The sequence below is a fragment of the Caenorhabditis remanei genome, chromosome X, assembly GCF_010183535.1.
Source record: "Caenorhabditis remanei strain PX506 chromosome X, whole genome shotgun sequence".
Classification (NCBI taxonomy): domain Eukaryota; kingdom Metazoa; phylum Nematoda; class Chromadorea; order Rhabditida; family Rhabditidae; genus Caenorhabditis; species Caenorhabditis remanei.
In genome coordinates, this window is record NC_071333.1 from 9299002 (window position 1) to 9326362 (window position 27361).

Consider the following 27361-nt stretch of genomic DNA (forward strand, 5'->3'; position numbering starts at 1 on the left):
GCAGGATGAATCTTTTTACCTTGATATTTGTAAAAATGATAATTTCTTCTGATCATTTGCAGTGATGCTGCTATTCTCCGCTCCCAAAAATGGAGAAATGTCATCTGGAGGTGAAGCCTAAAATGAGGTGATGCCTAGGTATCAAAATTATTGATTCAAATTTAGTGCACATCAACATCAATTTTGCTTGTTTTCGAATCCATTTCAGCTCTAGAAAAATAGTTGATTTTCCTTCAAACCATTAGATGTAAGTTCTCCATAAGGACATGTCATTTCCAGTTCCCGCCGGTTAGTTCTCCACTTTTCTTTCTTTCTTTTTTTTGTAGAAACTCATAACACATTCAAATATTCATCAATCCTCGCTCTCTCCCTTTCTACCGACCACCGAGCACCTTTTCTTTTCTTCTCCACACTTTTCTGTGAGTGCTGTTGGATGTTTCATCTGTTTCAGAAGCTTGTATTCTATCAGCGGGTGGTAATGACAAATGAGTGTCCAAGTCCCCCAACATCGTGGGCCTTGGCATTCGATGGACCAATTTCTTTTGTGGTAATCGTGGGAGGAATCGTTGGAAACGTTTATTCATTAAAACAACTCTTTTCTCGATCAATCAACACTTCTATGCTGGTATCTTTGACTGGTCTGGCTATTCTTGACATTGTGAGTTTCAACATTTTCAATAATGTGCTTACCCAGATTCATATTCTCAGGTAATGCTTCTTGCTGGGTTATGGCATCACTCGTTGTGGGCGACAATGCACTACTTCTCCATTCGAGACGAACCATGGGATAGAAAAATGGCCGATTCGAATGCTGTGATGGAATGTGGACATATAACATCGGTATATTATGTTCTTTTAGTACCCTATCTATTTCTATCTCTTATTTCAGACATGGATGCTCATCGAAGTCACTGCTGAACGTTTCTTTGCTGTTACGCGACCTTTTCACTTTGCTCCGGTTCACAGAAAGCAGAGAAGGAAGAGTTATGCGAGAGTTGTCGGAGGTGACTGCCCCTTTGGATGGTGTCATATATTTGAGAAGTTTGTAGGCTTGATCCGCATACCGCTAATTATGACGATAGTTGCGTGTCTCATCTGCCTGCCATGCACCGTTGAGTACACTCTGACGCCGTGTGTATACAAAGGGATTGAATCCGAACAGGTTACAGTTTAGAGAAATATAGAAACTTGTCAACCTCGAACATTTAGATGTTGGAAACACCATTGATGAGCAACATGATCTACAAAGTACTGTATCGGACGGTTTTCTTATCGATAGTGAAAACGTTTGGACCTTTTGTAATCATCACATTTCTGACGGTTTCAACGTTGAAAAGTATGAGGCAGAGCATGGATAGTCGGGCATCAATCCTCATAGCACAAGGACAGAATCATTTGTTCCAAGCGGATAAGGACAAGACAAAAAGCTTACAGGTAAAAGATAGTCTAAGTCTAAAATTGTTTTAGACTTAACATTCAGTCAATAATCTTCATTAAAACTAAAAATTTTGTTTAAGGCTATATCAATAATGCTGCTGGGCAAGTTCCTTTTCCTCCGGTGCCTTCCAACAGCTATGGCCACTATCCAGGTAGAAATATTCATTGCGAACTTCAATTTTAACTTTTCTCATTTCAGATCTTGATACCATTTGGAAATTCCACCAGCTTCTTGCCTGTCTACTTATCACACTTCTTCCTCCTCTTCAACTCGGCAACCAATTCCTTCGTATTTGTTGTAGTCAAATCGGCTTTCGAAACTAGAAGGTTCGTTCGTCAGTTACCGATCTGATCATCCTCGTATGTTTAGGCTCAAAAGAATTCGTCAACGTCACCGACAATTGGTCGCTCAACATGCCGAGCAAGTTTTGAGCATCGGAAAGGCTTTAGCTGGAGATAAGTTGCTACTCTTTTCGGATGTTGAATTTGAGAATCAATCATCGGAGGAGGACACTCTCGAGATGCAACCAATGATGCCAACATCATCAACTTCTAATCCTGTTTAGGAAACAATGATCTTTTTCAGAAGGTCCTCATTCTAGCATTTACTTCACAATTCGAGTATTTTTCCATTCCTTTATTTTCTCTTGTTTTAAAATATCCAAATCATATACAAAGTTGGGGGAACAATCTTAATTCACTTTTTCTTCGATCTTGGTCTTATTATGTTCTGTGGAATTTAGAGATCTGAAACTGAAATCACAGTTTTATTTGAGACATTTTAGACTTCAAATCAACAGAAACATTTTTTCAATCATTTTTATTTATTTGGAATTGATATTCAGTCGATAAATCTTTTTCATTTTCGAAACTTCCTTTTTATATATTCCATGGGCACCGGAAAGATTATTGTATGATTGTCATGTGCGGAAATCTTAACCAGCGTTTGGAGATATCGCAACTGCAATGCAGTTGGTGAACCAGCAAGCTCGTCGGCCGCCTTTTGGAAGGACATTGATGCCTAAACAAGTCTTTACAGTACTAGAAAATTGAAGTTAGATGCTTACATCAAGTTCTCCTTGAGCCGTTACAACCTTCGCGTCACTTTCACGTTGTGCTTCTGCCTCCGCTGCCATCGCCCGACACATTTCTCTTGGAAGTCTTATATCCTTGATTTCTACTCGTTCTACATGAATTCCCCAGAATAATGTTGCTGAATGCAGTAAATTAAAGTAAATAGGCGTTGTTATTTCAACTCACCACTATCCAAAATATGCTTCACTTGAACTGCTATCCCATGCCGATCAGTCATAAGTTCAGCTAAAGATCTAGTCCCTAATACATTTCTTAACGACGACTGTGCCAACTGACGAGTTGACAAGTGAGCGTCATTGACCCGAGTTAAACTTGCTATGGGATCACTAAAATATATTAACAGAATGACAACAAAACATTATGAGACACTACCTTGTTCTGTAATAAACGGCTGCATCAACACCAATCGTCACACTATCTCTTGTCAACATCTCTTGAGTTGGAACGTCATAAGACATTACTCTGTAATCGCCTTTTAGTAGATGACTGTCGTAGTTTAGTACGTCAGAAGTAAAAAGAAATCTGTAAAGCTCACCTCAAGTCAACAGTTTTGTGTGTATCAATGAATGGTAGCACCAGAACGATGCCTGGACCTTTAGGATTGTCGTGCCATAATCTGCCCAGACGGAATATTACCTAAATGAGATTTGATAAAGTAGTGATAATAAATGCTTATTGAATTTATAAAAAAGGAGATTTGAGTATTATTTTTATTCCGTTCTTCATTTTGTTTTTCACACACTTGAGAGGGTCAAATCTCAATCTTTGCGACCTCTCTAGCAATACATAGTGAAGTTTTCTAATTTTCTTCCAAAATAACATTTAAAAATAGCGTCAAGAAGACTCACCATTCTATCATATTCTTTGACAATCTTAACACAGAAAAATATGGAAATTGGGAAGGTAGCCACCAGAAACACCCAGGAGCATATCAATGCAATGAAGTCGAAGAATGTGGGAGTGTAGTATTTTTGATATTCTCTGCCAATCATAAGCCAACCGGAGTGAAAAGAAGTATTCAATGAAGGTGGTTGGTGCCGATGAATCTGCGTCTTTTTCTACCCTTCTTGATGGATAGTTCACACGCTTTGGCTGGAACAATAGATATAGCAAAAAAGCGAGGAAAGGGAATCTTCACCCCTCCAATAATAAATTGATGTCTTTGGCTCTTTTTGGGTAAAGACGTTTTTTTGGAAGAAGAAAGAAACGGGAAGAAAGTGCTTGGTTGGTTATGTCTGCGGAAACAAAACAAACTACAGCCAAAAAGTAATAATTTGATGAGGGAAGAAGTTGTGAAGAGTCAGAATGTTGCCCTCGGGCTGAATACACACGTTCAACTTGCGATGTGGCTTCTTATTGGGTTTTAACTGGAGAGAGAGGAGAAAAATGTTTTATTTTCTACTGCAGACACTCATAAAAATGTTCTGTACTTTTTTAATAACAAAAGTGCTAGGAGACGGACAACATAAAAACGGATCGAAGCGCCTCTTTTTAATGGATGAACCCTTTTAGTGCCTAAGACTGGCGATTCATTTTCCAAGACGGACGAAGAAAAACCACAAAATTTCAAAAAATGAAAATAGGAAGAATGCATTTCCTGGGTATATCAGGGAATGGGTTAAACGTTCAGAATGTCTGTGGAAGTTTGTTTTCATATTAGGTGGCTCGTGTTCACCGGAAACACTTTTGCTACAACCGATGATGAAATAATAAGTCTTTGTTGTAGGTGAACCTCCAGTTTTTCCACAACCACCAATCTTCATCTTCTACCATCTGGAAAAATGCGAAATTTCACAATCCTTATTATTTTATAGACAAATAGAGATGAAAGATCAATCAGTGAGAGAATAAGAAAGACACGAAATAATGAAGAAGAGGTAAAGCATTATAATAGACAGCAATTTGTTCAAATATCTTTTTTTTGTAGGTTATTTATAATTCTTCCGGAATCGAAGTGTCAGAGACAACAGATCTTGAAAAAGATCTCTCGGAAACAGTTCCACGAATAGAGTTTGTTGGTGTAGCAAGCGATCGACAATCCTGAAATTTAGCAATCAGAATATACAAATTCACACACAACCTCACCTGAAGACGGGCTTCTATTTCTGCTAATAAACGTCGTACTTCAGTGGTATGAACGGTTGAACTCTGAAACAGTAAGCGTTTTACACAGTATATTATACTGGATATAAACGAACTAATGGTCTGGTGTACATATATGGGACTACCAATCCTCTTGGATATCCGCGTTGATTATTCTGAAAATCACTCTATCACTTAATGACCCAAAATTTTTTTTAGGAACACTAGCCGATGACTACGTTTCTATAACCTGTTTTCATATTACAGGATCTAACGAGACCAGCTCGATATAATTTAGAACCGTCAGTGGCCACTCTCTCCACAAGTTCCAGTATATGTTCTATAGAGAACGAGTGAGCTGAGGTAGAGGCTGCTTATATACCCACGGCTTTTCAAGCAGCGGACATGTCACAGGCATTGGCTCTTACATTAGCTAACATAGAATCGATAAGAAGAAGTGATACGAGAAAAAACTTTCCTACTTGCGGCGTGGGAGTTTACAAAGAGAAAATGAATGAAATACTAACTCGATTTGTTGCTACAAATGTCCATCGGCGACTGGGATCAAAATCTACAACTGGAGGTTGCCTGCTAGGACTAGCAGCTGGGGCAGATTTGGCTGAACTCGCAGCGGATGGAGCTGAGGTTCTAGATCCTGGTGATGATGATGGGATAGTGGAACTCAGACGATGAGACGAAGGATATGAAGACGGGTTGACAGAAGATGAGGAACATAATGATGCTTCTGCCATTGCAACAACTGGCCGACTCTCACAACGAGACGGTCCGCAAATTGGACCATCTGGTATCAATAGTAAGTGATGAGTCGCTGAAAAAGTATTCCAGATTGTTTCATTAGACCTATATAATGCATTACATTTATCCGAGATGACTGAATGACGGAAATCCGTGATACAGCTGTCAACATCACTTGTCTCTGTGTATGCTTCTTCACAGTGAGGGTAGCCGAAATCAGTTTGAGTACTTTTTTCCTTTCGTTGAAGTTTCTTTTGAAGTTCAGCTATCAGGTGCTGACGTTCTCGTTTTCTAGAGAACGGCAACATCTGGAACATGTTCTCATTCGAAAAAGTTTTTTTGCCTCCTTACGACAAACCTTCACGAAATTCTCGCTTGCTTTATTTGCTGCATTCCGAGCTCCTTTTGCTTTCTCCAAACCATTACTCAATTTTTCTCTTCGTTTTTTCCAAGCTCTCCACATTTCTCGCGCGCCTAAAAACAGAGCACATTATTCTTCGTCACGTGCACTAGTCAATCTATTTTTTCTTTATCCTCACCAATTGTACCAGCTTTCAAGCGAGTGCCATCGGGATCTGCATTCAGTTCCTCCATCAAAGTAAGAAGGAGCTCCTAAAAAAACAATTGATTATTCAACATGAGTCGTTGACGGACCTCGAAAAGCTTTTCCAATTTCAGTTGGATGACATTAATGCACATAGACACTAATGACAGTCCGATAATAATTAAACCAAATATAATGAACATATCTTCACTATTTGTCGGAGTCACATCACCTGAAACGCTTTTAAAATATTTCTTGGAGACATATATCAAAATACCGTATCCAATTGTAGTGAGAGAACAGAAGAAAAAGTAAAAACTTTTGAAATAATCCCAATCCTTCTCAAATCTCAAGAATATTGCGGCACATAAGAACATCCAGCCAAATGCGACACCTGTCAATTATTTTGAGTGATCAGAAAAAGAAATAATGAAATACCTATAGCGAGAATAAGAGGCATTTCGGATATTCTATCTTCACCAGTGTTCCGAACCCGTTGTTTACCCGATCCAACACAGAAACTATCAGTGATTCTTCAAAATAAAATGTTCATGATATAAATAGTTAGTGCCTGCCACTCACCTCAAAATAAAATCCCACATGTGTTCTAATCCCATTAAAAATAATCGACCTGATTTATGAAGTATCATAAGAACCAAAGGAATTCCGACGACAGCATAAACCATTGCAGCCAACTTTCCTAGTTTAGTCTTGGCAGTAATGTTACCATATCCAATTGTGGTATATGTGGTTACTGCTAGAAACATTGCATTCCAAAAAGTCCAAACTGGTGTCAAAACATGACCGAGACCAACTGAATTGTTATACTCTTCAACACTTTGATTCACCTGAAAATAAACAATTTGTATGAATGTTGAGAGTGTTTAAACGCCTACCATCAGACTATAATTATATCTCGTCCATCCATGATTTGCGCCTTCCACACCTAACTCCCAACAGCGTAAGCACAACTGTTCTGTATAATTTTTCAGAGCACGAATTCTCCCAAAGTTACTCTCGAAGTGTCTTTTCCACAACTGCTCAGGGTTCTTTGGACGGAGAGCTACCACTTTATGCATCTCATGTTCCGTAAGATAGAAAGTGGATAAGGTGTACCAGTATACACTCTAAAAAACGTGCTTCTGATTTTTGTTCACTATTCAACTGTTTGTGTTACAAGCAAAGCCCTTTCACGTACCTTGTGAATCTGGTTTAATGCAAACTTGCGATATCCTCGATAGTGTATCATTAACAAGTAAGTATTGTTGCTGTAAGCCCTGTTGAAATCAATCAACCGGTTGTGAATCTGCATCAACACTTCTACTAAATCATCCGTCAACGCAGCAATGTAATTTCTCTGAAACCATGATTGCCTTGTAAACGACATCTATAAGATTCTCAACCTTATCCGCTAACATTAGCTCTTCGTTAGGGCGTTCGATAGACCAAAAAATCAATCCGCCCAGTACGGAATATGCAATGAGAAGAATAATTGGAACTATATAATGTACACGAGATTTGTCATAAATAATCTAAATAGAATAATTGAGAAGACAACATGGAATGGTAGTAGTAAGTACCTGTAGTAAAGACACGAATCTTTTCAGTTTGGAAGGACGATTGACAGAAGCCCCTCGCTTTCTCTTTTTCTTGAAAGCATGGCTCCATATGCTTTCATGAAGCAAAAGATGCTGAAATTTTTGAAAAATTCGAACCATATCAAATTTTTTATAATTTAGCAAATATCCAATAATGTATGAGTTTCAAAACTCACAATCATACTTTTAACATGTTTGAGACCTTTATCACTTTTTCAACTTTTCATACTACATCATCAAGTAAAAATGCTTTTTTATTTTGGTAATCTCTAAAGTAACAAGTTTGTCTTCTCCACTACAGCGAAATTTTTTTCGGTCTTTTTCATTGTGTCTGCGTGGTCGAATGGCTTCCGAGGACAGACGATGCGCAAGGAAATAATACATGGAAACGGAATTCTTCCTTTAATTTCTCAACATTTTTCGAGAATGCAGTTTACACATATAAAAATAAAATTATAAAAAAAGACTGCTTTGATATTGTAGATCGGGTTGCGCCTACACATCGGATGGAAATTCTCAAACATAGGTCGCGCCAAATACTGATAAAACTCGGCCGTAAAATAAAACTATTTGCTCAAAATTATGTTTCTAACTTCAAAAATACATAATTTCTGATGTTGTAAACAGAGAAGGAACGTTATTGTCAAACCAAAAACTACAACTGAACAAAACACTTTATCACCTACCTGCATCGCATTTTCATCTATAATTGTGTCTCGTCGAACAATTGGATAATTCATAAGCTGAGAAGCTGGACCATTCATTTCTGTGGTGTCTACAACAACAACTGCCGGTGGAGGGTCATTCTCATCAGGCACCGAAAAAGACACTTGTTTTTTCTTACCTGACGTTATATCTGTAAAACACCAAACTTTGCAAAGAACACAAAGATCAAAACTGAAATTTTCGAGGATTATAGAAAAAGTGCAAATTGAGAAAAGCATTGAAAATTGTTTACTTTATTAGGACATTGAAGGGAGAAAAAATAACGAAATGTTTGTAATTCTATGATCACATAGTCCACCGAAAACATTAAAGGAAATAGAAAAATATTCACAACCCCCGAGGGTCGATGAAGGAAACCAGTCGAAGAGCCCTAGAATTGTGCTCTATATTGATAATTATATTTAGAAGCCGCCTTTATTTTTCTTTATTGCCAGCGATGTATATGGGAGTGGTAAAAATTTGGGGGCGTGGATAAGCTGGGGGACTGGCACATAGTGAGTCGTATGAATGAGGATAGAAAAATATGAAAAAAAGAGAAAAAGAGTAAGAACAAAATGAACTATTACTTTACATTTATTAAAACCCCACAAAAACCGAAAAAGATTTATCAAATTCGTGCTTCGAAACCAAATTCAAGAAGCGACGCATTCATTAATCTACTGTATAGCGTAAATGATCAGAAAACATGAAGTTTATCTTGGGAGCACTCCTGAAAAAAATTCAACGTGGGGGCCAGCAGAGACATCTGGTTTACAACAAAAAATAATAACTCACCTTGAGGTCTGTGCAAGTTTTAACAGGATCATAGGTTCCAGGCTGCAAGTCGTTGAAAATCTTTGGAATATTGGATTTTGCCATTGAAAGACAAGTTTTACGGTACTGAAACACAGTATATACACAAGTTTGGAGAGTCCTCTGGATATCTCTTCAATAGCTAACCTCTGGATATCTCTTACACGTTCCAACCAATTTGTGTTCTAGCAACCGTTTGCTGCCAACTGACTTCCCCAATTGTCCATAGACACACTGAAGGACTTTTACACAGAAGTCGCATTTATTGACGGCCGCAAAATGAGAGTTCTGGTAAATTGTATGGTTATAATATTGTTCATAGCTATAATAAATATTACTTTCATGAGAAATATTATGAGTGTGAACAGCAGAAGCAGAGGAGATATTCTCATTGGAACTAGTTCCAGAAGTCACAAATTGTTAAGATAAAAGATATCTTATCAACTATAAACAATCATTGGTAACAGTTACACATGATTGAAAATAGTTATAAACTAATGTGGTTATGTAAAATACTATACCTGACCAGTGAAATGCGTCACTGAGGTAAAAATGTCGAGGTCATGAAAATTTCATTTTTATTGAACCGTATTATAAATATGCAACTAAAATTTAAACCCCGAAAATGTTTTTTTTTGTGTGTCGTAACTTGAGATAAAGAGCCGCAGAACAGTATCCAAGAGACTACTGTTTCAATTCGTTTCAAAATTCGTTATTCGTGATCCATAAACAAATAATTATAATAACATAGAAGAGTCCTTAAAACAAGTTAACAAGACATTTATTAAAAAACACATCGATTTTATTGGCACAAAACAATCTCAATTGGTCGGTGTTGTAGACAAATTTTACCGCCGAGCATGCGATAATTAAATAATTTTCAAATTGTTGCTATGTTCTTCCAACATCATAGAATCACTAGTCCTCGGTTATATTCAAATTTTGTTTCCGATTTTGACAAGAGTTTATTGATTGTTTGCAACTCCGTCTGCAGCATAAACTACTTCACATAATTGCCACTCTTACAGCAGTTAAAACTTTCCACGTCTGTCCACGACCTTTTTACTCATCAATTCTTTTTTACCATATACCGTAAAAACTATATTTAAGGTGCATGCATCTCTATTGTTGAAGATTTTCCCTGACTGCCTCTTAATTTTAATTCAATAGTTTTCGATAACGAGTTCATTGAATATGTTTCTAAACACTTAGAAAATCGTGAAAATTCATAGCATACTACATTTTAACAACGAAAATAGTTTAATACTAGTGTGAAAGAACCGGTTGAGATCTGCAAATGTGGATGATAGAGAAAAAAATTAAACCGCTTGCGGGGAACTGTATTAAAGGGCTCCTCAAATCGGGAAGCAGGCGGAATAGGGTTTACACGGTATTTCCTCTTTCAAATAGGAAAATAAAAAATAACATGCATAAATTTTGCATCTGCACAAAGAATTCCTATCTTTGTCCAAAATCTCAACTTTCTATTCCAATCCAACCAAAATGCTCCAACAATAGGTGGAACGGAACAAACTGATGACAATCTGGACGAAAAAAGAATTGAAGTCATTTCCAAACAACTTTCTTTTCTTTCCCTTTTCTTCTTCTCTTTCTTTATCGAAACTCACCCCACAATTGGACGGAGACGTTAGTTGTGGGCAGTCTATCCAAGTACGACCTGCTTTTCTTATTCTCTTTTTTTCTCTTTTTTTTCTAATTTCGACTGTTTCATTCCATTTCTCTCTTTTTTTTCAAACCATCTTCTTCCTAACCCCCAAATTACTCCCGGAAAGAGCAGAGCAGAAGTCATCTCATCATTCAACCGAGAGCCATTCAATCTTTTGGAGAAAGCTCCGGACAGCCAGAAATATTCGGTTCAAACATATTTTTCCTGTTTTGCATATTTTTCTAGAAACAACTTTCCGTCCCCAGTTTTTTTTCTCAATTTGATATAAAATGAAACTATAAAACTACTATGAAAGGGGGAAAGCAGTAAGGGGGTCTAAAAAACCAAAGCGAAAACCAAAAGATAAACATCCGGAGCCATTATTTTGAGTATGAAGTGAAAAAGTCATAAAGTGGTTCGGTGCAACTTTCACAAATCTGCTAAAACTTCACTTGTTCAAGTCCGAGCCGCAAATAATTTTTTGAAAAGACCACAGTTACACTAATCCGAAAAAGTTTCCACTATTACTTGTCAAATTAGAGTTTTGAGATACTGATCCGTTAACTTTGCCACTTCAAAGAGATCAAAGCTTGGACCACAAGCGGCCACCGGAGAGCATTTCAATTTCAGAATTGTGTCACCGCTTGCTCTCTTGTCCTGAGGTCCACGAGCTCACTGGGCAACTATCAAATTTCACGGTGCGTTTCGGAAATGTATTTCCCAACCAAAAGCAAAATGTAGAGTGCGAGGACTTTTGAAGTACGAAAAACAGTCAATCCTACTGCTTTTTTGTGTATTTCTTCTTTTGATTTTTTGTTTCTAACTCTGGATTCCTCGAAACACACTTTCACACGTCAAGAGAGGACATAATTAAATCTACGCATTGTTTCCGTTCGTCGAGTTTTATGTTGGGGGTATGTATATGTATGTGTGTATTTCATTGTTGTTGGAGAGATGAGCTTTCTTTTCTTTTCCTATTCTTTTTGGCATTTTGCTTTGGTTAAAGAGGGGGGGGGGTGCGTATTTTATGTGTATGTTATGTCAATAAGCTGAAAAAAACGGCGAAGGCGTGAAGATAAAGAAGCCGTGGTTGGTAGTTGAGAATGGAAGCTGTGAAACGTGGCTCCCTTAGGAATTTTCAGGAGGGGACCCAAGCGTTTCGGAAGACACAAAACCACTCTCTTTTTGGCTCATTCTCTCACTCATTTCTTGTTTCTCGCGTCTGATCCGCTGATAGCAGTTGGCTCTGCCATGAGCACTTTTGAACTTTTATGCAGACTTGTTTCAAAACTTGACTCTTTTTTCTTTTGCTGTTTTCTTCTTTTGCTTCCTTTCTAGTCTCTCTTTCGGCATTTTTCGAGGTTTTATTCTTGGGCCCAACTCTTCCTCTCCATTTGTTTCAATTGTTCTTTACGTGACCTATGTCAATTGGAGGTTAGAAGTCATAACGACTTTTGGAATAGAACATATCTTCTTTTTACATATAAAAATGACTGAATATTTCACATCCATCCATCTAAAAAGACATCAGAATAGCCCATTTCGGTGGATTGAGCTGAGTTCATTTGAAGAAGGGTTTTTTTCTGAAAAACAGAAACAGAACGTATGTTTTCATGTTGTCCTTCATCTACTCCTGAATTTCTCTTCTCTTTTTTCAACGAATTCTCAATTTGCCATCCAATTTTCAGCTCATCAATTCTTTTATACAAACAAACAAGAACTAAACGAGCAGAGAATGTGAAAATAGTAATTACATAAAAACGGAAAGTTTTCAAGTACTCTTTTCTCATTCTCGGTTCTTCCCAGTTATGTCTTTTTTCACTGAATTGTTTGTTGCACCACTAAATAGAAGATCCTCTTCAACTTCAAACGCTTCTCTTTCTTTTCCAACAACTCATTCTCTTTCATGTGTTTTTTCGCCCTCCGATTTATTTCCGGATTTCAAATTTAAAGTCATTCAAAAGAAAAAACAGGGCACGCAAACTTAAAATTGGTTTTGTACGAACCAACCTAAAAGAAAAGATAAACTTTCATCGAAGAAAGTATGAATAGAAAATTTCAAATAGAGAGACTCGGATGGGTTGCGCAGCGTTCTTGTTCTCGCAATGACCTTTTCCGATTGTCGTGTCACGGAAGATTTATCTCGTCAAAAATACGTCGTTTCAGGAGCCGACAAACATGCCTAACCAACCACAACCCCGTAAACCTACGAGAGGCCGCGCGGCTCCCAGGTTCATGGAGAGTGAGTTCTTTTTTCCTATTCTTTTTGCTTTTTCTATTGAGTCCTTTTCTCTAAAGGCAATACCTGGTGCACCTATTGTCATATTCTGTTTTTTCCCTTGTGGTAGACACAGATACTGCCTCATGGGCTTTGTTCTCCGAAACACTATGGGTAAGGTTGTTTTTTCTACACTGGTACGGTAACTGAATGTTTTTTGTAACTGTAAGTTACTCAGTTTATTAAAATGATAATTGGTGAAAATCTTGCAGTCATTTACAGAAACTAATTTTAATTTAAAGATGAGATAATACTTCATGCATTTTTCTATAGCTGAAGTGCTGAAGCTCAAAAATTGCTCTAGTAAAACTTTTGAATTACTAGTGCATTAATAACAAGTTATACTGAAATAATGAATCAATACCTCAGTAAAGCAAACTCCCCAGTAATCTTTATACTTTACACCGAACTGCTATCTTTTTCCAGTGTCCGATAAAGTGGATTTTACGGCATGCGGTTGGATACTCACAATCTTCTCATATATTCTTGCAGTTCTCACATTGCCAATATCAATATTTCTATGTGTAAAGGTGGTTTCTAATATCATCATCATTTCACTCTTCTCAATGTGATAATTTTGCAGGTTGCACAGGAATATGAGAGAGCTGTGATATTCCGATTGGGACGGGTGAAACCTGGCGGGGCTCGAGGTCCGGGACTATTCTTCGTAGTGCCATGTATAGACTCTTATAAGAAAATTGATTTGAGAACATTATCATTCGAAGTTCCACCACAGGAGTTGTTATCAAAGGATGCGGTGACTGTTGCGGTGGATGCAGTAGTCTTCTTCAGAATTTGCAATGCAACTATCTCGGTTGGTATAAAAGGATTGTTATTTGAGTGTAGTGGAATGCTAGTTTCCTAGATCCAAAAATGTTCGTAGCTCTATTATCGCTGTCTACAATAAACTGGAATTCAGAATTCAAAAATCAGCTTCATACCTGAAATTGGTAAAACAGATTCGTCAAATCAATGAATAGTTTTGACTGTAATTGGAAAATATCAATTTATGATAAAAATAATAGTGTATCTTCAAACTTCTCCACTCACTTACATATGTTTCATGTTACAGGTAATCAACATTGAAGATGCCGCCAGATCTACAAAACTTCTTGCTCAAACCACTTTGCGAAACATTCTCGGTACAAAAACTCTGACTGAAATGCTCTCCGATCGTGATGTGATCTCTCTACAAATGCAGGTTGGTTTCCACATTTGTCTCAAATCATCACTTATTTCTCGATATCTCCCTCCCAATTCACAACACAAAATATCTACATTTTAGGCAACTCTGGACGAAACAACAATCCCATGGGGCGTAAAAGTCGAACGCGTAGAGATGAAAGATGTTCGTCTTCCGTACCAATTGCAACGCGCAATGGCCGCTGAAGCAGAAGCAACCAGGGAGGCGATGGCTAAAGTTGGTTCAAGATTGTATAGGGTCTAGACACAATGCCGGAACATTCCTTTCAGATAATAGCCGCCGAAGGAGAAAAAAATGCGTCGATGGCATTGGCAGAGGCGGCGGATGTGGTAATTTTAGGACGGAGTCAGAATGCAAGAATATGTCGAATCGAATGATTTTCAGATTTCCATGTCACCATGTGCAATTCAACTACGGTATCTACAAACATTGAATAGTATCAGGTATTGTCGGTAACTGTGTCATTATTTCAATTTCAACATTCCCAGCTCCGAGAAGAACAATACGATCGTTTTCCCATTTCCTATAGAGATGATGTCGAGATTTATCAAAAACCAAAGGAAGCGTGTGACCAAAAAGTATTTGTACTAACCATTCAATATTCTTTTCTCTATTCTTTTTTTATTTCAGAATAAGTGCGCTCAAGTACAGCTGAATATGAAACTCCGATGCTTCTCTCTTCATTTTCTTCTTCTCCACACGCCATCGTATTCAATGAATGTGTCAATCTTGCTACTTCCTTTCTGTCAAAAACTCTTTGTGCACATTTATTCATTCGCTACCACTTTTTCACTCTTATTTCTTTTACCCCGGTCTTTTTTCCAATTGAATAAAACATTTTATAGTAGAAGTCGGTGAGCTTTGAGTTTTTGGTGACTCTCCAACTTGCGTCTGCATGGTAGCTGTTTTTCCATTGTTATGGGGGTAGATGGGGTGTACCTTTTTTGAAAAAAAATTTGCCGTATCTCGTAGACTAGTGAACTTTTTTATGATATTATTACTCACTGTTTGTAAGTAAGTCCGGATATAGGTACTAATGATGGTTACTTACTGTCTGGTAAAATATCACTTATTTCCTAGAACAGTAATTCCATTTTGCTGAGTTATTGGAACGTTTGGTGAAACTGTAAACACACTGTCTTCAAAACATTGTTGGTATTTTTTACGCAACCCGTCGTGCAAAAAAATATTTTTAATATTTTCAACCACGCATCTTCACTAATCACAAATAACACACAATACGATTTTTTTATTCTTGACAAGTTCTGTGAGCAAGAAACCTGACATCACTCTGAAAAAATACTAAAGCTAGTTAGTCAGCCATTCTGGCTCTCATCTCAATTCATTTGTTGATTAATTGAAAATTCAATTCGATGCGTGTCTGTCGCTTCTAGATTCTGTAGCATAGCTGTTTGAACCATGTCGCTTCTGGCCACCCAACAAAATTTTTCCGCATCTTCTTTTTGTTAGTTGGGGGCCGGACCAACGAAAACATCTGAGAACGTGCTTATTTACTGCTGCCTCTCTTGTCCCTGGGTCGCTTTTCGTCACCGTGTGGCCCGTCCGTTCTGAAAAAAGAAATGATTTTGGTGGCGGTGTGAGGAGCACCACAACACATGCACAGAAACTCGCTAAACTTCTCGCGTCTCATAACGGAGAAAAAAGTGTCACACTCAGACCTCTCAGATTTTCTTTTCGGATATTTTGTTACATGAGGTGTAAGTGTGAAATGTGAAGACAATGCCAGCATCTCGTTTAGTATTCTTCACAATGAGATATCTCAGTCACCCGCTTCTGTTGAGCTCAGTTTCCGAACGGGGCGCAAAGCATCCTCACAGCATGATTTCGTTTTGGGTCTTCCGATTATTGAAGTAATTGGGGAATGGTTGTTTCTCACTACAATAATTTTTTGAACTAAATATTCATCAAAGGATGTGTGCTACAAATCCATTCCGTCTGCTGCTTATTTTCTGCTGCTTGTTTTAATTCATTCTCTGGTTCTTCAACAAAATACTCTTCTCTTGATTCCTCATTTCTTCTCCTCGTTTTCTTTTCTTTATTTCTCGTTTCTGCTTTTCTGGACAATTCAATTAACCAAATTTGCATTCTTGCCTTTTCTGATGTGTTGCAGTAGCACTCATCCACAGAGCACATAACCTCATCAAGTGTATGTACTCTCGCGATGCCTCCAAACCTCCAGGTCTTTGTCGTACCCCATAAACGATAAATCGTTTTCTTGGTTTCCTTTCTAACCACTTGTGGTTTCGCAGAAGCCACTTATATGGTTGCCGAAGAACCCCTGAACGTCTTCAATTTTTTTCATCTGGGTCCCCTCTTGTTACCATCTCAGCTCATCCATTTATCATATTTCTGAGTGGGGGTGGGCTCAGCTTTCAAGTATTTGAAATCTATTCCCATGAATTTTCTTTTGTGTTTTCTTTCTTTGTTCACTATACACTTTTGTTAGTTCTAATATAATTATACGGATTACTGTAAGGAAGCTTTGTTATTTTTGACTATAATTTTTTCGTTCAGTTTTAATTTGCTTGAGTCATTGATATTTCTGCAACTACGAAATTTTGTCATAGAAATAAATTTGGATGCAAGTTTTTTGATCGCTCAGATGAAAGAGAATGTATTAAAAATGATTGGTCTTTTTTTGCAAAGACGTCACCTTATAATCTTTTTATTTTTTGTTGACACCGAGTAAGCTCATGAGAAAATAATCTTCTCGGTTTGACCTTTACTCTTCATTATTTAATGTGCCCCGCTGGAATTTTCTAGCGATCCAGTATGATGCTGTACGCTGAAGAGAATGAATGAATGAGAAAATTGAGTCGAATATAAAATCATCACAAATGAGAAAAAAAAAGAGGAATAAGAGAGGAGAACAAAAACTAAGAGACAGACGATCTTCTAACATTTCTGGAGAAAGAGAGATCTGATTGACGGAGCAATCTACGGAATGGCGTATTTCTCTCCTTTTCTCCCACTCCTTCTCTTCTCGAGAAGAACTTCGTCACATCAAATGTTTATGTGACAGAAAAATATATTCTCTCCCACTCTACATCGTTTTCTATTGCTCTTTTCACTCACTCTATTTTACTTTATTGCTTTGGCCGGCTTGATGTATTGAAGTTTTTCGAGCTGAAGTGCGCATAAAATTCAATTCAATTTGCCGCACTTTTTTATATTCTTTTCATTCTTGACTCGAAAAAGTTTTCTCTTCTTTTTCTACCTACTTTTTTTGAATCTTCTTTAACTGTTGTCTCCTAAACCCGCCGAACACAAAAATTGACCAAAAGGAACATGCATAAAACTGGGAGATCAGATCTAAAAGAAGATAAACAGAAAAAGTTGAGAGTCTCCGAGTTCCGAGCCGTTTTTCTCTAAACGGATAGAAAATAGAACATCTGAGATTTGGTAAATTTTAGAAGTGAGTGACGGGAGAAGACTCACTGAAAAACAAGAAGTGGAACCCTTGAAAAAATGGAAAAATGGATGCAAGTTCCGAATATCAAGTGACACATTTCGGCTCTTTATGATTTAACGGGGGTTTTATGATTTAACGGGGGTTTTAAGAATTAACGGGGGTTTTAAAAATAGACGGGGGTTTTAAGAATAGACGGGGGTTTTCGACAAGTTCTATTTACTTATACTAAGAAAACCCCAAAATGGTCAGAAATGACTACACTCCCTCCAGTATACATTTTTTCATAGGCTTTTTCAATTTTTTTTGGTTTTTTTTTGTTTTTTCTGCATTTTCTCATTTGTTTATCTACAGTAGCGAGCATATGTGAGGGCAGATTCATACTTTCATGTGTATCTCTGCTGAATCGTGTCCGTTTTGCATAATCTTTTTTTTGAAAGAAAGCTAAAATTTTCAGCAATACGAATATATGTTTTTGAAAAAGTGAACATTTTAAATTTTATCGATAATCGATTTTTCCTGACCATGATTTGAAAATTCGAAAAAAAACTTTTTATTTTTCTCTTGGAGTTATTGAGTTTTTGATGTCAAAATGATGGAAAATGTACAAATAAACAAAAAATTATGTTGAATTAGTTTCTTAGTTCCTGAGCATCGTGCTAGAGCTTCAGAAGTCAAAATTAATGCATTCGAAAAAATCTTCATAACTCTTCAAAAAAGGCTTCAAATTAGCCAAAACATGCACCAAAAAACGTGTCTTGAGTTTTTCTACAAACGAACATTAAAAAATTACAGATTAAAAAAAAAAATTTCAAATTTTTTTAACTCAAAAATTTTCAATTCCAATTTTTCCTGGATTTCCGATATTTTCTGGCAATAAAACAAACAAAAAACACAAACATATGTTATGTTATATCATTATGTGTGATAAAGCACTTTGCATGCAAACTTTTGAAAGGTATGTTCGTTTTATAGCCAGAATCCAGAAACCAATCTGGAACGTTCGAGAAGTCATAACAATGAGTCCGTGGGCAGCAGGATTATCGAATCTACCTTATTAGTCTTCCTTTCCAGCAATCCAAAAACCCAAACAGTTGGACATCTACCATATGATCCGATTATATTTCGCCCGAAACATCGCCGTTTCGTCGATTTCAAATGTAGAGCAAAAGAAGAAGGTGGACAATTATTACACTTCTCTGATCAAAAAACAATGCGACGTACAAAATAGATAAATAAATGAGAAAATGCAGAAAAAACATAAAAAAAAACCAAAAAAAAATTGAAAAAGCCTATGAAAAAATGTATACTGGAGGGAGTGTAGTCATTTCTGACCATTTTGGGGTTTCTTAGTATAAGTAAATAGAACTTGTCGAAAACCCCCGTTTATTCTGAAAACCCCCGTCTATTCTGAAAACCCCCGTCTATTTTTAAAACCCCCGTTAATTCTTAAAACCCCCGTTAAATCATAAAGAGCCCACATTTCTACCAGCATCCCATCGGCGTGAAGACACGCCAAAATATACTTATATTTCTCGCGGCGGCAATTCCATGAATGACTTCATGAATTCTATTCCAATTTGTCGAATAGAGTGAGGAGACGTGAGGGACGGCACGAATCAAATTCTCGTCCGCCTTCGAAGCTTCTTCAGTGTTAGTGTTGGCTGCGTATTCCGTCACAAGCACGCGGACCGCTTCTATTCTTCCCGTTTCGTTTCGTTTCGGCATCCGTATTCAGTTCACAAAAAAAATAATACTGGTGCTTTTTGCCCCCTCTCCCCTTTCTTCTCACTTCTTGCCCCCTCCCCCTTCTCAAATTCTATTTGAGCCTCTTTCAACTGCCCGCACATGCCGCTTTCAACTCTACCCTAGGATTCTTTCAGTTCTTCTGTTTTTTCTTGGTTTAATCTATCTTTTCGGTAGAACCAAGATTCAAATCCTGCGCAATTCGTTTCATTCGTTCCAAAAAGTTATCTCTGCTCCGCCAGCATTCTCGGACGGCGACTCGCTTCAATTTGATGTGGTGAACGAGTGGAATCGCAATAAATAGACACAATTTTCCCTTTGAGATTTCGAATCCAAAACTACCCTTTTCCATTCCTCAACTCTTTTCCCTCTTCTTGCCGTCTTCAACCAAACCAGCAATACTTCTTCTTCATCTTATTCTTGCAACTATTCAAGCAATTTTATGAGTATCACACACTATTCAAAAGACATCAAGTAGTAGATGTGAAGGAAATGGACGGAGAAAGAGAGGAAGATGGAGTGGAAGTCTAGGAAAAAGAAAATAAGATGGCCAGTATGAAAAAAAAAGAATTTTAAATTAACTGTTAATAAACGATGAGAACACTCTTCATCTGCACCCCCTACTTGTATACCTATATTGTTTATTTTAGAATGAAATCTCATATTCCGCGTTATTCGTTTTTAACAAACTGGTTGGTTAATGTAATGGGACGATTTTTCAGACCCTCTTTTTTAAAGATTTAAAGCATTTTAAGTGCTTCGGTTGGATAAGCTGATTATCATTTTTCCTGAAGCAACTGTACTTACACACATACAGTTTGTTTTTTTTTAACTTTTCTTTCTAGGAAACTGTTAAATTTCAATATTTCTTGTTGTCAACTTACTGATCTTCTGAGTTTAAAGTGATCACTAAATTACTAAACACAGAATTGAATGATGACTAAACTGATTACTGTCATTCCTAACCTATTCCCATTTCTAAAATATCTTTTGTTTCTATTAGAATCATTCACTCGCTATAATTTTTTTACAGAATTGAAGGTTCTGATAACAATTCAGGTGCTCACATTCAATTGCAGCTGAATTTAGAACTAGGCATCATTTTGTACTAGATTTGTTATGTCCACTACATTTGCACCTCTTCTGCCAAGATTTTCCACTTTTGTTTTTCTTGATAATTTGACATGTGCTTCAATTTCATTCCCATCCAAACATTACACTTTCTGAAATGTGTTCGGAATCATTGAAAATTAAACAATGCAATGCTCCGCTCAAGCTCTTCAATGCTTTCTCTTTCTCTCGTGGGATTTCCAGTTGACGTTCTGAAAAAACACTTTCGTTCTGATTTTTGAAGATTGAAGGATTCATTTGTGTTATGTAAATCCTCTCTGCTTGCAATAATAATTCCTGTCAGTCATTTCCAAGCGATCGCAAATCCTATTACTTTGTAATGCTTCCACACTCAAACAACAACAAAACAAAACGATGTGAGAAGAAAAAGTCATGAGGGAGGTCAGTGAGACCCATCTTCTTCTCATTCCATGTTGGCTCTAATTATATCCAATGGGTCCTTCTCTTTTTCTCCCTCTTGGCATTCTCCCCACCCAAACAGACAAATATCGCCAGACGCAGCCACACACATACACCTTCTGTCCTTCAACCGCCCGTTTTTGCTGCCCATTTCTCGGTTCGTCTCATGCCCTCCGTATCCCTCAATTTTTTTTGGGGGCACGGCGACAGCACAAATTGTCCACGTACCATATGTAAGGCTTCCCCATTTCTTTCATCTTATTCATCGCAATGTGAAGTGTTTTCTTCTTTTACTTCTTCATCTTTTCCCATATCTTCTTATAATCTCATTTTCGACTCAACAAACTGAATACTCAAGTTTTCAGTTGATACAAATAACAAACACCATGCAAAAAGTCAGTTACCAGCTCTGAGTGCCATTCCTAAGACATGCAACGTCAAGGCACAGTCCGAGCTCCGCTTTCCCGCATTGTTGATCGTAAGTTTTCCAATTGACAGTTACAGTAATCCTGGTTCGCAGGTTTTATTGAGTATTTTGAATATGAGCCCGGCTTTTCGAAAACTGATTTATTTATCAGTTGTGTCAAAAGTTGGTGAAACTAATTTTGAATCGAATAGAAATTCCTATTTTCTGTTCTCCCGAAAAAGTTATTGGTATCCCAATTGTACGTTTTGGTGTCAAAACATGTTTTTGCTCAGACATAAATGATTTTTTAATTGGACGCCACACTATTAAACGTTCGCGTGGAACTGAATGTGTCGGATAATTACATTATGGTCTGTTAGTTGTTTCTTCAAAAATAAAAACAAATTCAAATAACAATTTCTACCATTTTACACTCACCAATCTTATTTTCAGCTCATCAAAAAGTGAATTACACTGTTTGTGGATGGATTATCACTATTATCAGCTATCTTGTTGTACTATTCACATTACCACTATCTGCATTTTTTTGTTTAAAGGTTTGTTTTGATATAATATGAATATATCACCAAAATCAAAGTTTCAGGTTGTACAAGAATATGAACGAGCAGTTATATTTCGCTTGGGTCGGCTGAAACACGGCGGAGCACGCGGCCCCGGCATATTTTTTATCATTCCATGCATAGAATCATTTAAGAAAATAGATCTTCGTGTCGTATCATTCGACGTTCCACCACAGGAGGTAGGGCATAATGTTTTAAACTATCATCGAGTTTTTTCTCTTGATTTTCAGATTTTGTCCAAGGATTCCGTAACGGTGTCAGTGGATGCAGTAATTTATTTCAGAATATCTAATGCTACGGTCTCGGTGAGTCTTTATCCTAGTTGTTGAGAATTCGTTAAGACACCTAGGTCTATTCTCAGAATGAAAACACGTCAATACATTTGATGACAAACTTCCTATGTGTACTCCGAAATTTGTTGCAATTCATAAAATATAACTAGTGTGGTCGTAAACTTACTCAACTCAAATGTTATTATACTCATCTCTTCTATCTCTTTGACCTCACGAGAAGAAACGTACACTTCTGCGCCAACTAATACATTTCGGGTCTGTTTTCCGCGGGCATGCAATTCTTTCCGCCGTTTTCTTCTCTCTTTCATCAATTGACACTACTTTTTGACGGCGCAAATGTACTTTCTGTTCCACCTGCTTCCGTGGCGCAATAGGCAGCGCGTTCGGCTGTTAACCGAAAGGTTGGTGGTTCGAGCCCACCCGGGAGCGAAAATTTTTGGATTTCTAATTCTAGAAAGAATAAACAATTTTGTTTAGGTGATCAATGTAGAAGATGCAGCTCGCTCAACAAAACTTCTGGCTCAGACGACATTGCGAAACTTCCTCGGAACAAGAACGTTAGCTGAAATGCTTTCTTCTCGAGATGCCATTTCTATGCAAATGCAAGCCGCATTAGACGAAGCCACTGATCCGTGGGGAGTTAAAGTAAGATCATCTTCTAGAGTCAATAAACGTTTCCGATTGGTTTAGGTGGAACGAGTTGAAATCAAAGACGTCCGGCTTCCAATCCAACTTCAGAGGGCGATGGCAGCTGAAGCTGAAGCTGCGAGAGCTGCCGGCGCAAAAGTATCTTATGACAAATACCTATTACTTTCTAATGTTTTGTTTGTAGATAATCGCCGCCGAGGGAGAACAACTTGCGTCGAGAGCATTGGCGGATGCCGCAGATGTGGTATGGATGAATTATTCAGCTCCCCTTATTGTTTGTAGTTTCCTTTCACCTCTTTTTTGTTTTTAGATCGCTCAATCTCCAATTGCAATCCAACTCCGATATCTACAAACGTTAAACAGTATTAGGTAAGTGTCAGTTCAGTTTTCAGGGTAATTAATCTAATTAGTGAAGATTCGGAATTGATTTTCAATCTCTAAGTACCTAATGTTTCATTGATCTTTGCAGTTCCGAGAAGAACAACACAATCATCTTCCCGTTCCCGACTGAATTGATTGCCAAGTTCATACAGTCTGCTGCCTCGTGATTATCAATCATTTTTCCCTCTTTCCTAAACATCTCGACCAAAACTATTGTGTTCCTTCTTTTCTCCTTTTAGTTGTCTCCCATTTCCTGTGAACTTTTAACCATTCACTAAAAGCATTGACTACCTTGAAATGACGTAATCTCATGACTCATTGCCCATTGCAGTATTGTCTTAGTGTTGAAAAATAACTTTTTTTCTTGAAAACCCACATCTTTCTATACGCGGTTTCAATTGAGCGAATAAATCTTTCGGTCACTGGACGACGTATTGTTACAACACTTCACTTTGATTTCGGAGAATTGATACCGAAAAACCGCTGAAGATACGATGACTTTCCTTTCCCGCTAAACTGATATCGTTCTTGGGTCAACATGGGCGGCGTCAATGTTCTGTGATGGTCAAGTATAAAAGAAGGAGACTGACTCAAGACAAAACCAGTACTTCCTTGATCTAATTCAGAATGCGAACAACTGTACTTCTGGGTTTGGCTGCCCTCGTTGGAGTTGCTAATTGGTAAGGTTCCTTCTTTTTAATAATTTTTTACCAAACAAATTCTCTTTTCAGTGGTGGATATGGTGCCCAAGCCTATGGAATGGGAGGTGGCGGTGGGGGCTACGGACGTCCAATGAACTCATATGGTAACGGATATAACCAAGGAGGTGGATTCAATCAATACGGAAATGGAGGAGGATTCGGAGGTAAGATATAATAGAACAGTAACTTAAGATGGTTACTTATACCATAACATTTTAGGAAACAACTACAACAATGGTCCACCACCATTTGACGGAGGATTCAACAGACCATACGGAGGAGGCGGAGGCGGAGGATACGGAAGGCCACAAGGATATGGAGCTCCACCTCCACCACCCCCACCACCACCACAGCCAGAACCAGAGCCAGAACCACATCCAGAGCCAGCTCCAGAGCCAGCACCAGAACCAGCTCCAGAGCCAGCACCAGAACCAGCACCAGAACCAGCTCCAGAACCAGCTCCAGAACCAATCGTCAAGCCATACAACTCATATGCTGGACCACCAAGAAACAGTTATGTTCGTTATGGAGGACACTGATTCATACGATAAATTCATATTTTAAACTTGTTTGCATTTTATTACCCACTTTCGATCTTGCCTCATCTCATCACGCGATTTTCTCCAGTAGTTACTTTTTTCTCAACTTGAAAATAAAGACTGATTGACGAAACTTTGAAAACCATTTATTGATAGAATCAAACAGAAAGACAAAAATTTTAAAAGAAAAAAGATGAAAGAGATAGAATTTGTACCTATTGATAAGTACATCAAAAACTTTGAAACCCGAGATAAAGAAGTAATAAAAAAAGTATGATAGGAAAAACAATCAATAGTATTCGCGAACTACATTTTTGATTTCATTTTTACAAAAACGATGGTAAACTATAACAAGAATGATAGTAACAAAAAGGACAAATATCATTGTGAAAAATGTGACTCCAACCACAAGAATCTTTGGTGCCAGACAGATAGTCTGAGGGTCAAGTTCTCGAAGTTCTGCTGGATGGGCTGATTGATTGTCTTCATTGTCCTTATCCATCACATAGACAGTTTGAGAGAACATGTCGGCATCTTTTGGTTTGAAAGTTCGGGCATTACGTTTTACCTGTAAAAGGGTGTAATCAAAATATTTTAGTTATCACTTTGAAATCTTACTACGTGTTTCTCTAAATTGTTGTTATCTTTGAACGAGCACATTGGAGGCTGAAATACATGTTCACTTTTAAAACTGATACAATTTTCTATTATTTACCGTAATCCCATCACAACCGCCATCATCCTTGAGACATAGACGGATTTCACATTGGAACCTAACTGCAATTCTATCTGCAAATTTGAAGACAAAAGATTCTCGATATGCCATATTCAATGCTTCCACATAAGTTGGATCACCGAGAAGTAACCGATCGGTGTGACATCTAAAAGTTAAAAAAGTGTGATTGATCTTCTGTCTTATTGCGCCAACGCCATCTTCTTACCCTCTCTCATCAATTATCATTTGTTTCTCTCCTTGACCGTCTTCGACGTAACAACTGTGAACTAGCAAACCGTAGTCTTCTGAAGCGAGAGAGAGAACTATTTCAATGGTCAATGATTACTTCAAATTACCTGAATCGCATTGCCATCTATGGACAACTTGATCTCCGACTTTAGCATATTTCAAAATTGGTCCGTCTAGCTGGTCTCGCCGGATTGTGTAACTACATGTTGGCATCGGCAAGTCAGCTTGAACAGCTTCGGTTGGAAGATTACTGTAATAATAACAAATTCAATTAGTATCAAAACTTCTGAACACAGTTTTCGATTACTTTTTACTAATGAACATAAAACCTCACTCGATAACAATGAATACTGCAATGAACTGAATGTATTTCATGACAATGACAACACAACACAATAGTAAAAATATAAACGAATTGCGTGTCGGTTTCATGGTATTTATAGCAAAATCGAACTTTCACTAACTAGTTGTCAACCTTTCTCTTATTCGGATAAATTTATTCATAACTTTTATTTTCAACTCTCACCTAACATCTATCGCTGCTGTAACTGTTCTTGCTGCTTCTTTGTACATGCACCGGATATGATAAGCTTTATCCATCCTGGTCAAGAATAGTGGATGAAAACTTATAATGAGCACTGTAGAAAACATCATTCCTTCCGGTGCAATCTGTGAATTAGGTTTTTTCTTATATTTTCAATTTATGATTTACAAACCATTCTTTGTCTATCCATGTTGCACGCACCGTGATTCAGTTTTATACCACCAACAGGTCTTCCGAATTGGTCTTTCGTGCTATAATCTACACGACACTCTGGTCTATTGTAACTTCCTTTGACATATACTTTTCCTGAAAAAACGTCAATGGAACATGTTTCACTATCAAAATCGAAACCATTGAACTGTTTTTTAGTCCGAAACTGCATATCTATGGTGTCAGCATTACATTGAATCTCAGGTTGGCCTATGAGTTCATTATCGTCTTGAATCGCCATTGAGAATCCAAACATCTGGAAATTAAGGATTTGAATTGAATGCAAATGTGGTACACGGAGGTCAAAAAATTGTTGGTTAGGGATTTCCCTTTTCCTTCGATTCTTTAATCCCTATGTTTTGCTGAACAGTACTAATTAGCATTGGGGTCACTAGCGGTTTCACCTGGGCGTTCAAAAAACAGACCGTGGTTTTTTTAATTGCTGTTCATAAATTACAACCGTATAGACTCACCAATAAAATAATGAACTCAAGCCGCGATGTCATTGCTGATTTTCTGAAATAGGATGAGTGAACACCAAAAAAATAGAAAAATGTTTGTATCCGAGACGATTCAACAGGCGGGATGAATACACGTTCACGGCTAATTAGAGGAAAGAGTAGCGGTGGCGAGAACACAAGGCGTGAAGGTCTCAATATGTTACTTGGGTATTGTTAGGTTGCTCGTAGACAAAAGATGCGGTAGTGGGGATTAGAGACGGAAATGGTTTTACAACAGGTATTAGAAGACGAGGAACGGTATACTGGGAACTGGAAGATGAAAACTAAACTAGCGAGTTGTAACCCAACCAATTGTTGATTTTTAACTGCCAAGTAGAAGGCGGTACATTCTAGAGGAGGACCTTACATGGTGTCAATTACACATCTAGCTTAGCGCTTTGTCCCAATACTGTTGACCTGTTGAAGTGGCATTGTGAAAGAAAAGTAACAATACCATAACAGACTATGTACAGAGAAAAGGCTTGAATTTCAGTGTGTTCCAATTATGTAACACTGAGAAAACCTTCACTCGTTGCGTCGAGAGCGGAAGAGGGCTGAAGAGGGCGGAAAATGCGGTAGTGTCATTAAGTTCAAACCAAAACGAGACGAGTGACCCCTCAGTACCTTTCCGAGAAAACTTTCTACGGAAATAGGTACGACAAAAGAAAAGTTAGGACCCGAGAAGAGGGGCTAACAAATTGCTGCATACG

At 37.7% G+C, this 27361-nt stretch overlaps 7 protein-coding genes across 7 annotated transcripts; 4 read left to right on the forward strand and 3 right to left on the reverse strand.

The window, feature by feature from the left end:
- Window positions 1–478: 478 nt before the first annotated feature.
- Window positions 479–2003, forward strand: GCK72_023813 (uncharacterized protein; the record flags this gene model as incomplete). The annotated part of the gene is made up of 7 exons (XM_053735568.1): window positions 479–658; window positions 709–840; window positions 890–1162; window positions 1210–1434; window positions 1518–1589; window positions 1637–1764; window positions 1808–2003. The coding sequence occupies 7 exons, from the start codon at window positions 479–481 to the stop codon at window positions 2001–2003; spliced, it is 1206 nt and encodes a 401-aa protein (XP_053579134.1).
- A 293-nt stretch (window positions 2004–2296) lies between these two features.
- GCK72_023814 (uncharacterized protein) lies at window positions 2297–3524 on the reverse strand (the record flags this gene model as incomplete). The annotated part of the gene is made up of 6 exons (XM_003109564.2): window positions 2297–2458; window positions 2505–2650; window positions 2698–2858; window positions 2905–2994; window positions 3068–3168; window positions 3381–3524. 6 exons carry the CDS (start codon window positions 3522–3524, stop codon window positions 2297–2299), a joined length of 804 nt encoding a protein of 267 aa, XP_003109612.1.
- Window positions 3525–4464: 940 nt separating this feature from the next.
- On the reverse strand, window positions 4465–8276 carry GCK72_023815 (uncharacterized protein; the record flags this gene model as incomplete). The annotated part of the gene is made up of 16 exons (XM_053735569.1): window positions 4465–4572; window positions 4618–4680; window positions 4731–4790; window positions 5142–5443; window positions 5492–5678; window positions 5729–5844; window positions 5910–5982; window positions 6025–6146; window positions 6192–6308; window positions 6353–6447; window positions 6497–6762; window positions 6811–7041; window positions 7113–7271; window positions 7318–7446; window positions 7495–7605; window positions 8199–8276. The coding sequence occupies 16 exons, from the start codon at window positions 8274–8276 to the stop codon at window positions 4465–4467; spliced, it is 2217 nt and encodes a 738-aa protein (XP_053579135.1).
- Window positions 8277–12874: 4598 nt separating this feature from the next.
- Window positions 12875–14833, forward strand: GCK72_023816 (uncharacterized protein; the record flags this gene model as incomplete). The annotated part of the gene is made up of 9 exons (XM_053735570.1): window positions 12875–12938; window positions 13401–13504; window positions 13558–13788; window positions 14047–14175; window positions 14260–14394; window positions 14448–14507; window positions 14563–14621; window positions 14667–14756; window positions 14809–14833. The coding sequence occupies 9 exons, from the start codon at window positions 12875–12877 to the stop codon at window positions 14831–14833; spliced, it is 897 nt and encodes a 298-aa protein (XP_053579136.1).
- Window positions 14834–21313: 6480 nt separating this feature from the next.
- Window positions 21314–23360, forward strand: GCK72_023817 (uncharacterized protein; the record flags this gene model as incomplete). Its single annotated transcript, XM_003109554.2, has 9 exons — window positions 21314–21362; window positions 21744–21847; window positions 21895–22050; window positions 22102–22176; window positions 22642–22809; window positions 22855–22950; window positions 22997–23056; window positions 23123–23181; window positions 23282–23360. 9 exons carry the CDS (start codon window positions 21314–21316, stop codon window positions 23358–23360), a joined length of 846 nt encoding a protein of 281 aa, XP_003109602.1.
- A 460-nt stretch (window positions 23361–23820) lies between these two features.
- GCK72_023818 (uncharacterized protein) lies at window positions 23821–24433 on the forward strand (the record flags this gene model as incomplete). Its single annotated transcript, XM_003109412.2, has 3 exons — window positions 23821–23873; window positions 23925–24058; window positions 24114–24433. 3 exons carry the CDS (start codon window positions 23821–23823, stop codon window positions 24431–24433), a joined length of 507 nt encoding a protein of 168 aa, XP_003109460.2.
- Window positions 24434–24722: 289 nt separating this feature from the next.
- On the reverse strand, window positions 24723–26657 carry GCK72_023819 (uncharacterized protein; the record flags this gene model as incomplete). The annotated part of the gene is made up of 8 exons (XM_053735571.1): window positions 24723–25001; window positions 25052–25099; window positions 25149–25314; window positions 25375–25453; window positions 25505–25647; window positions 25924–26066; window positions 26114–26407; window positions 26625–26657. 8 exons carry the CDS (start codon window positions 26655–26657, stop codon window positions 24723–24725), a joined length of 1185 nt encoding a protein of 394 aa, XP_053579137.1.
- Window positions 26658–27361: the final 704 nt, after the last annotated feature.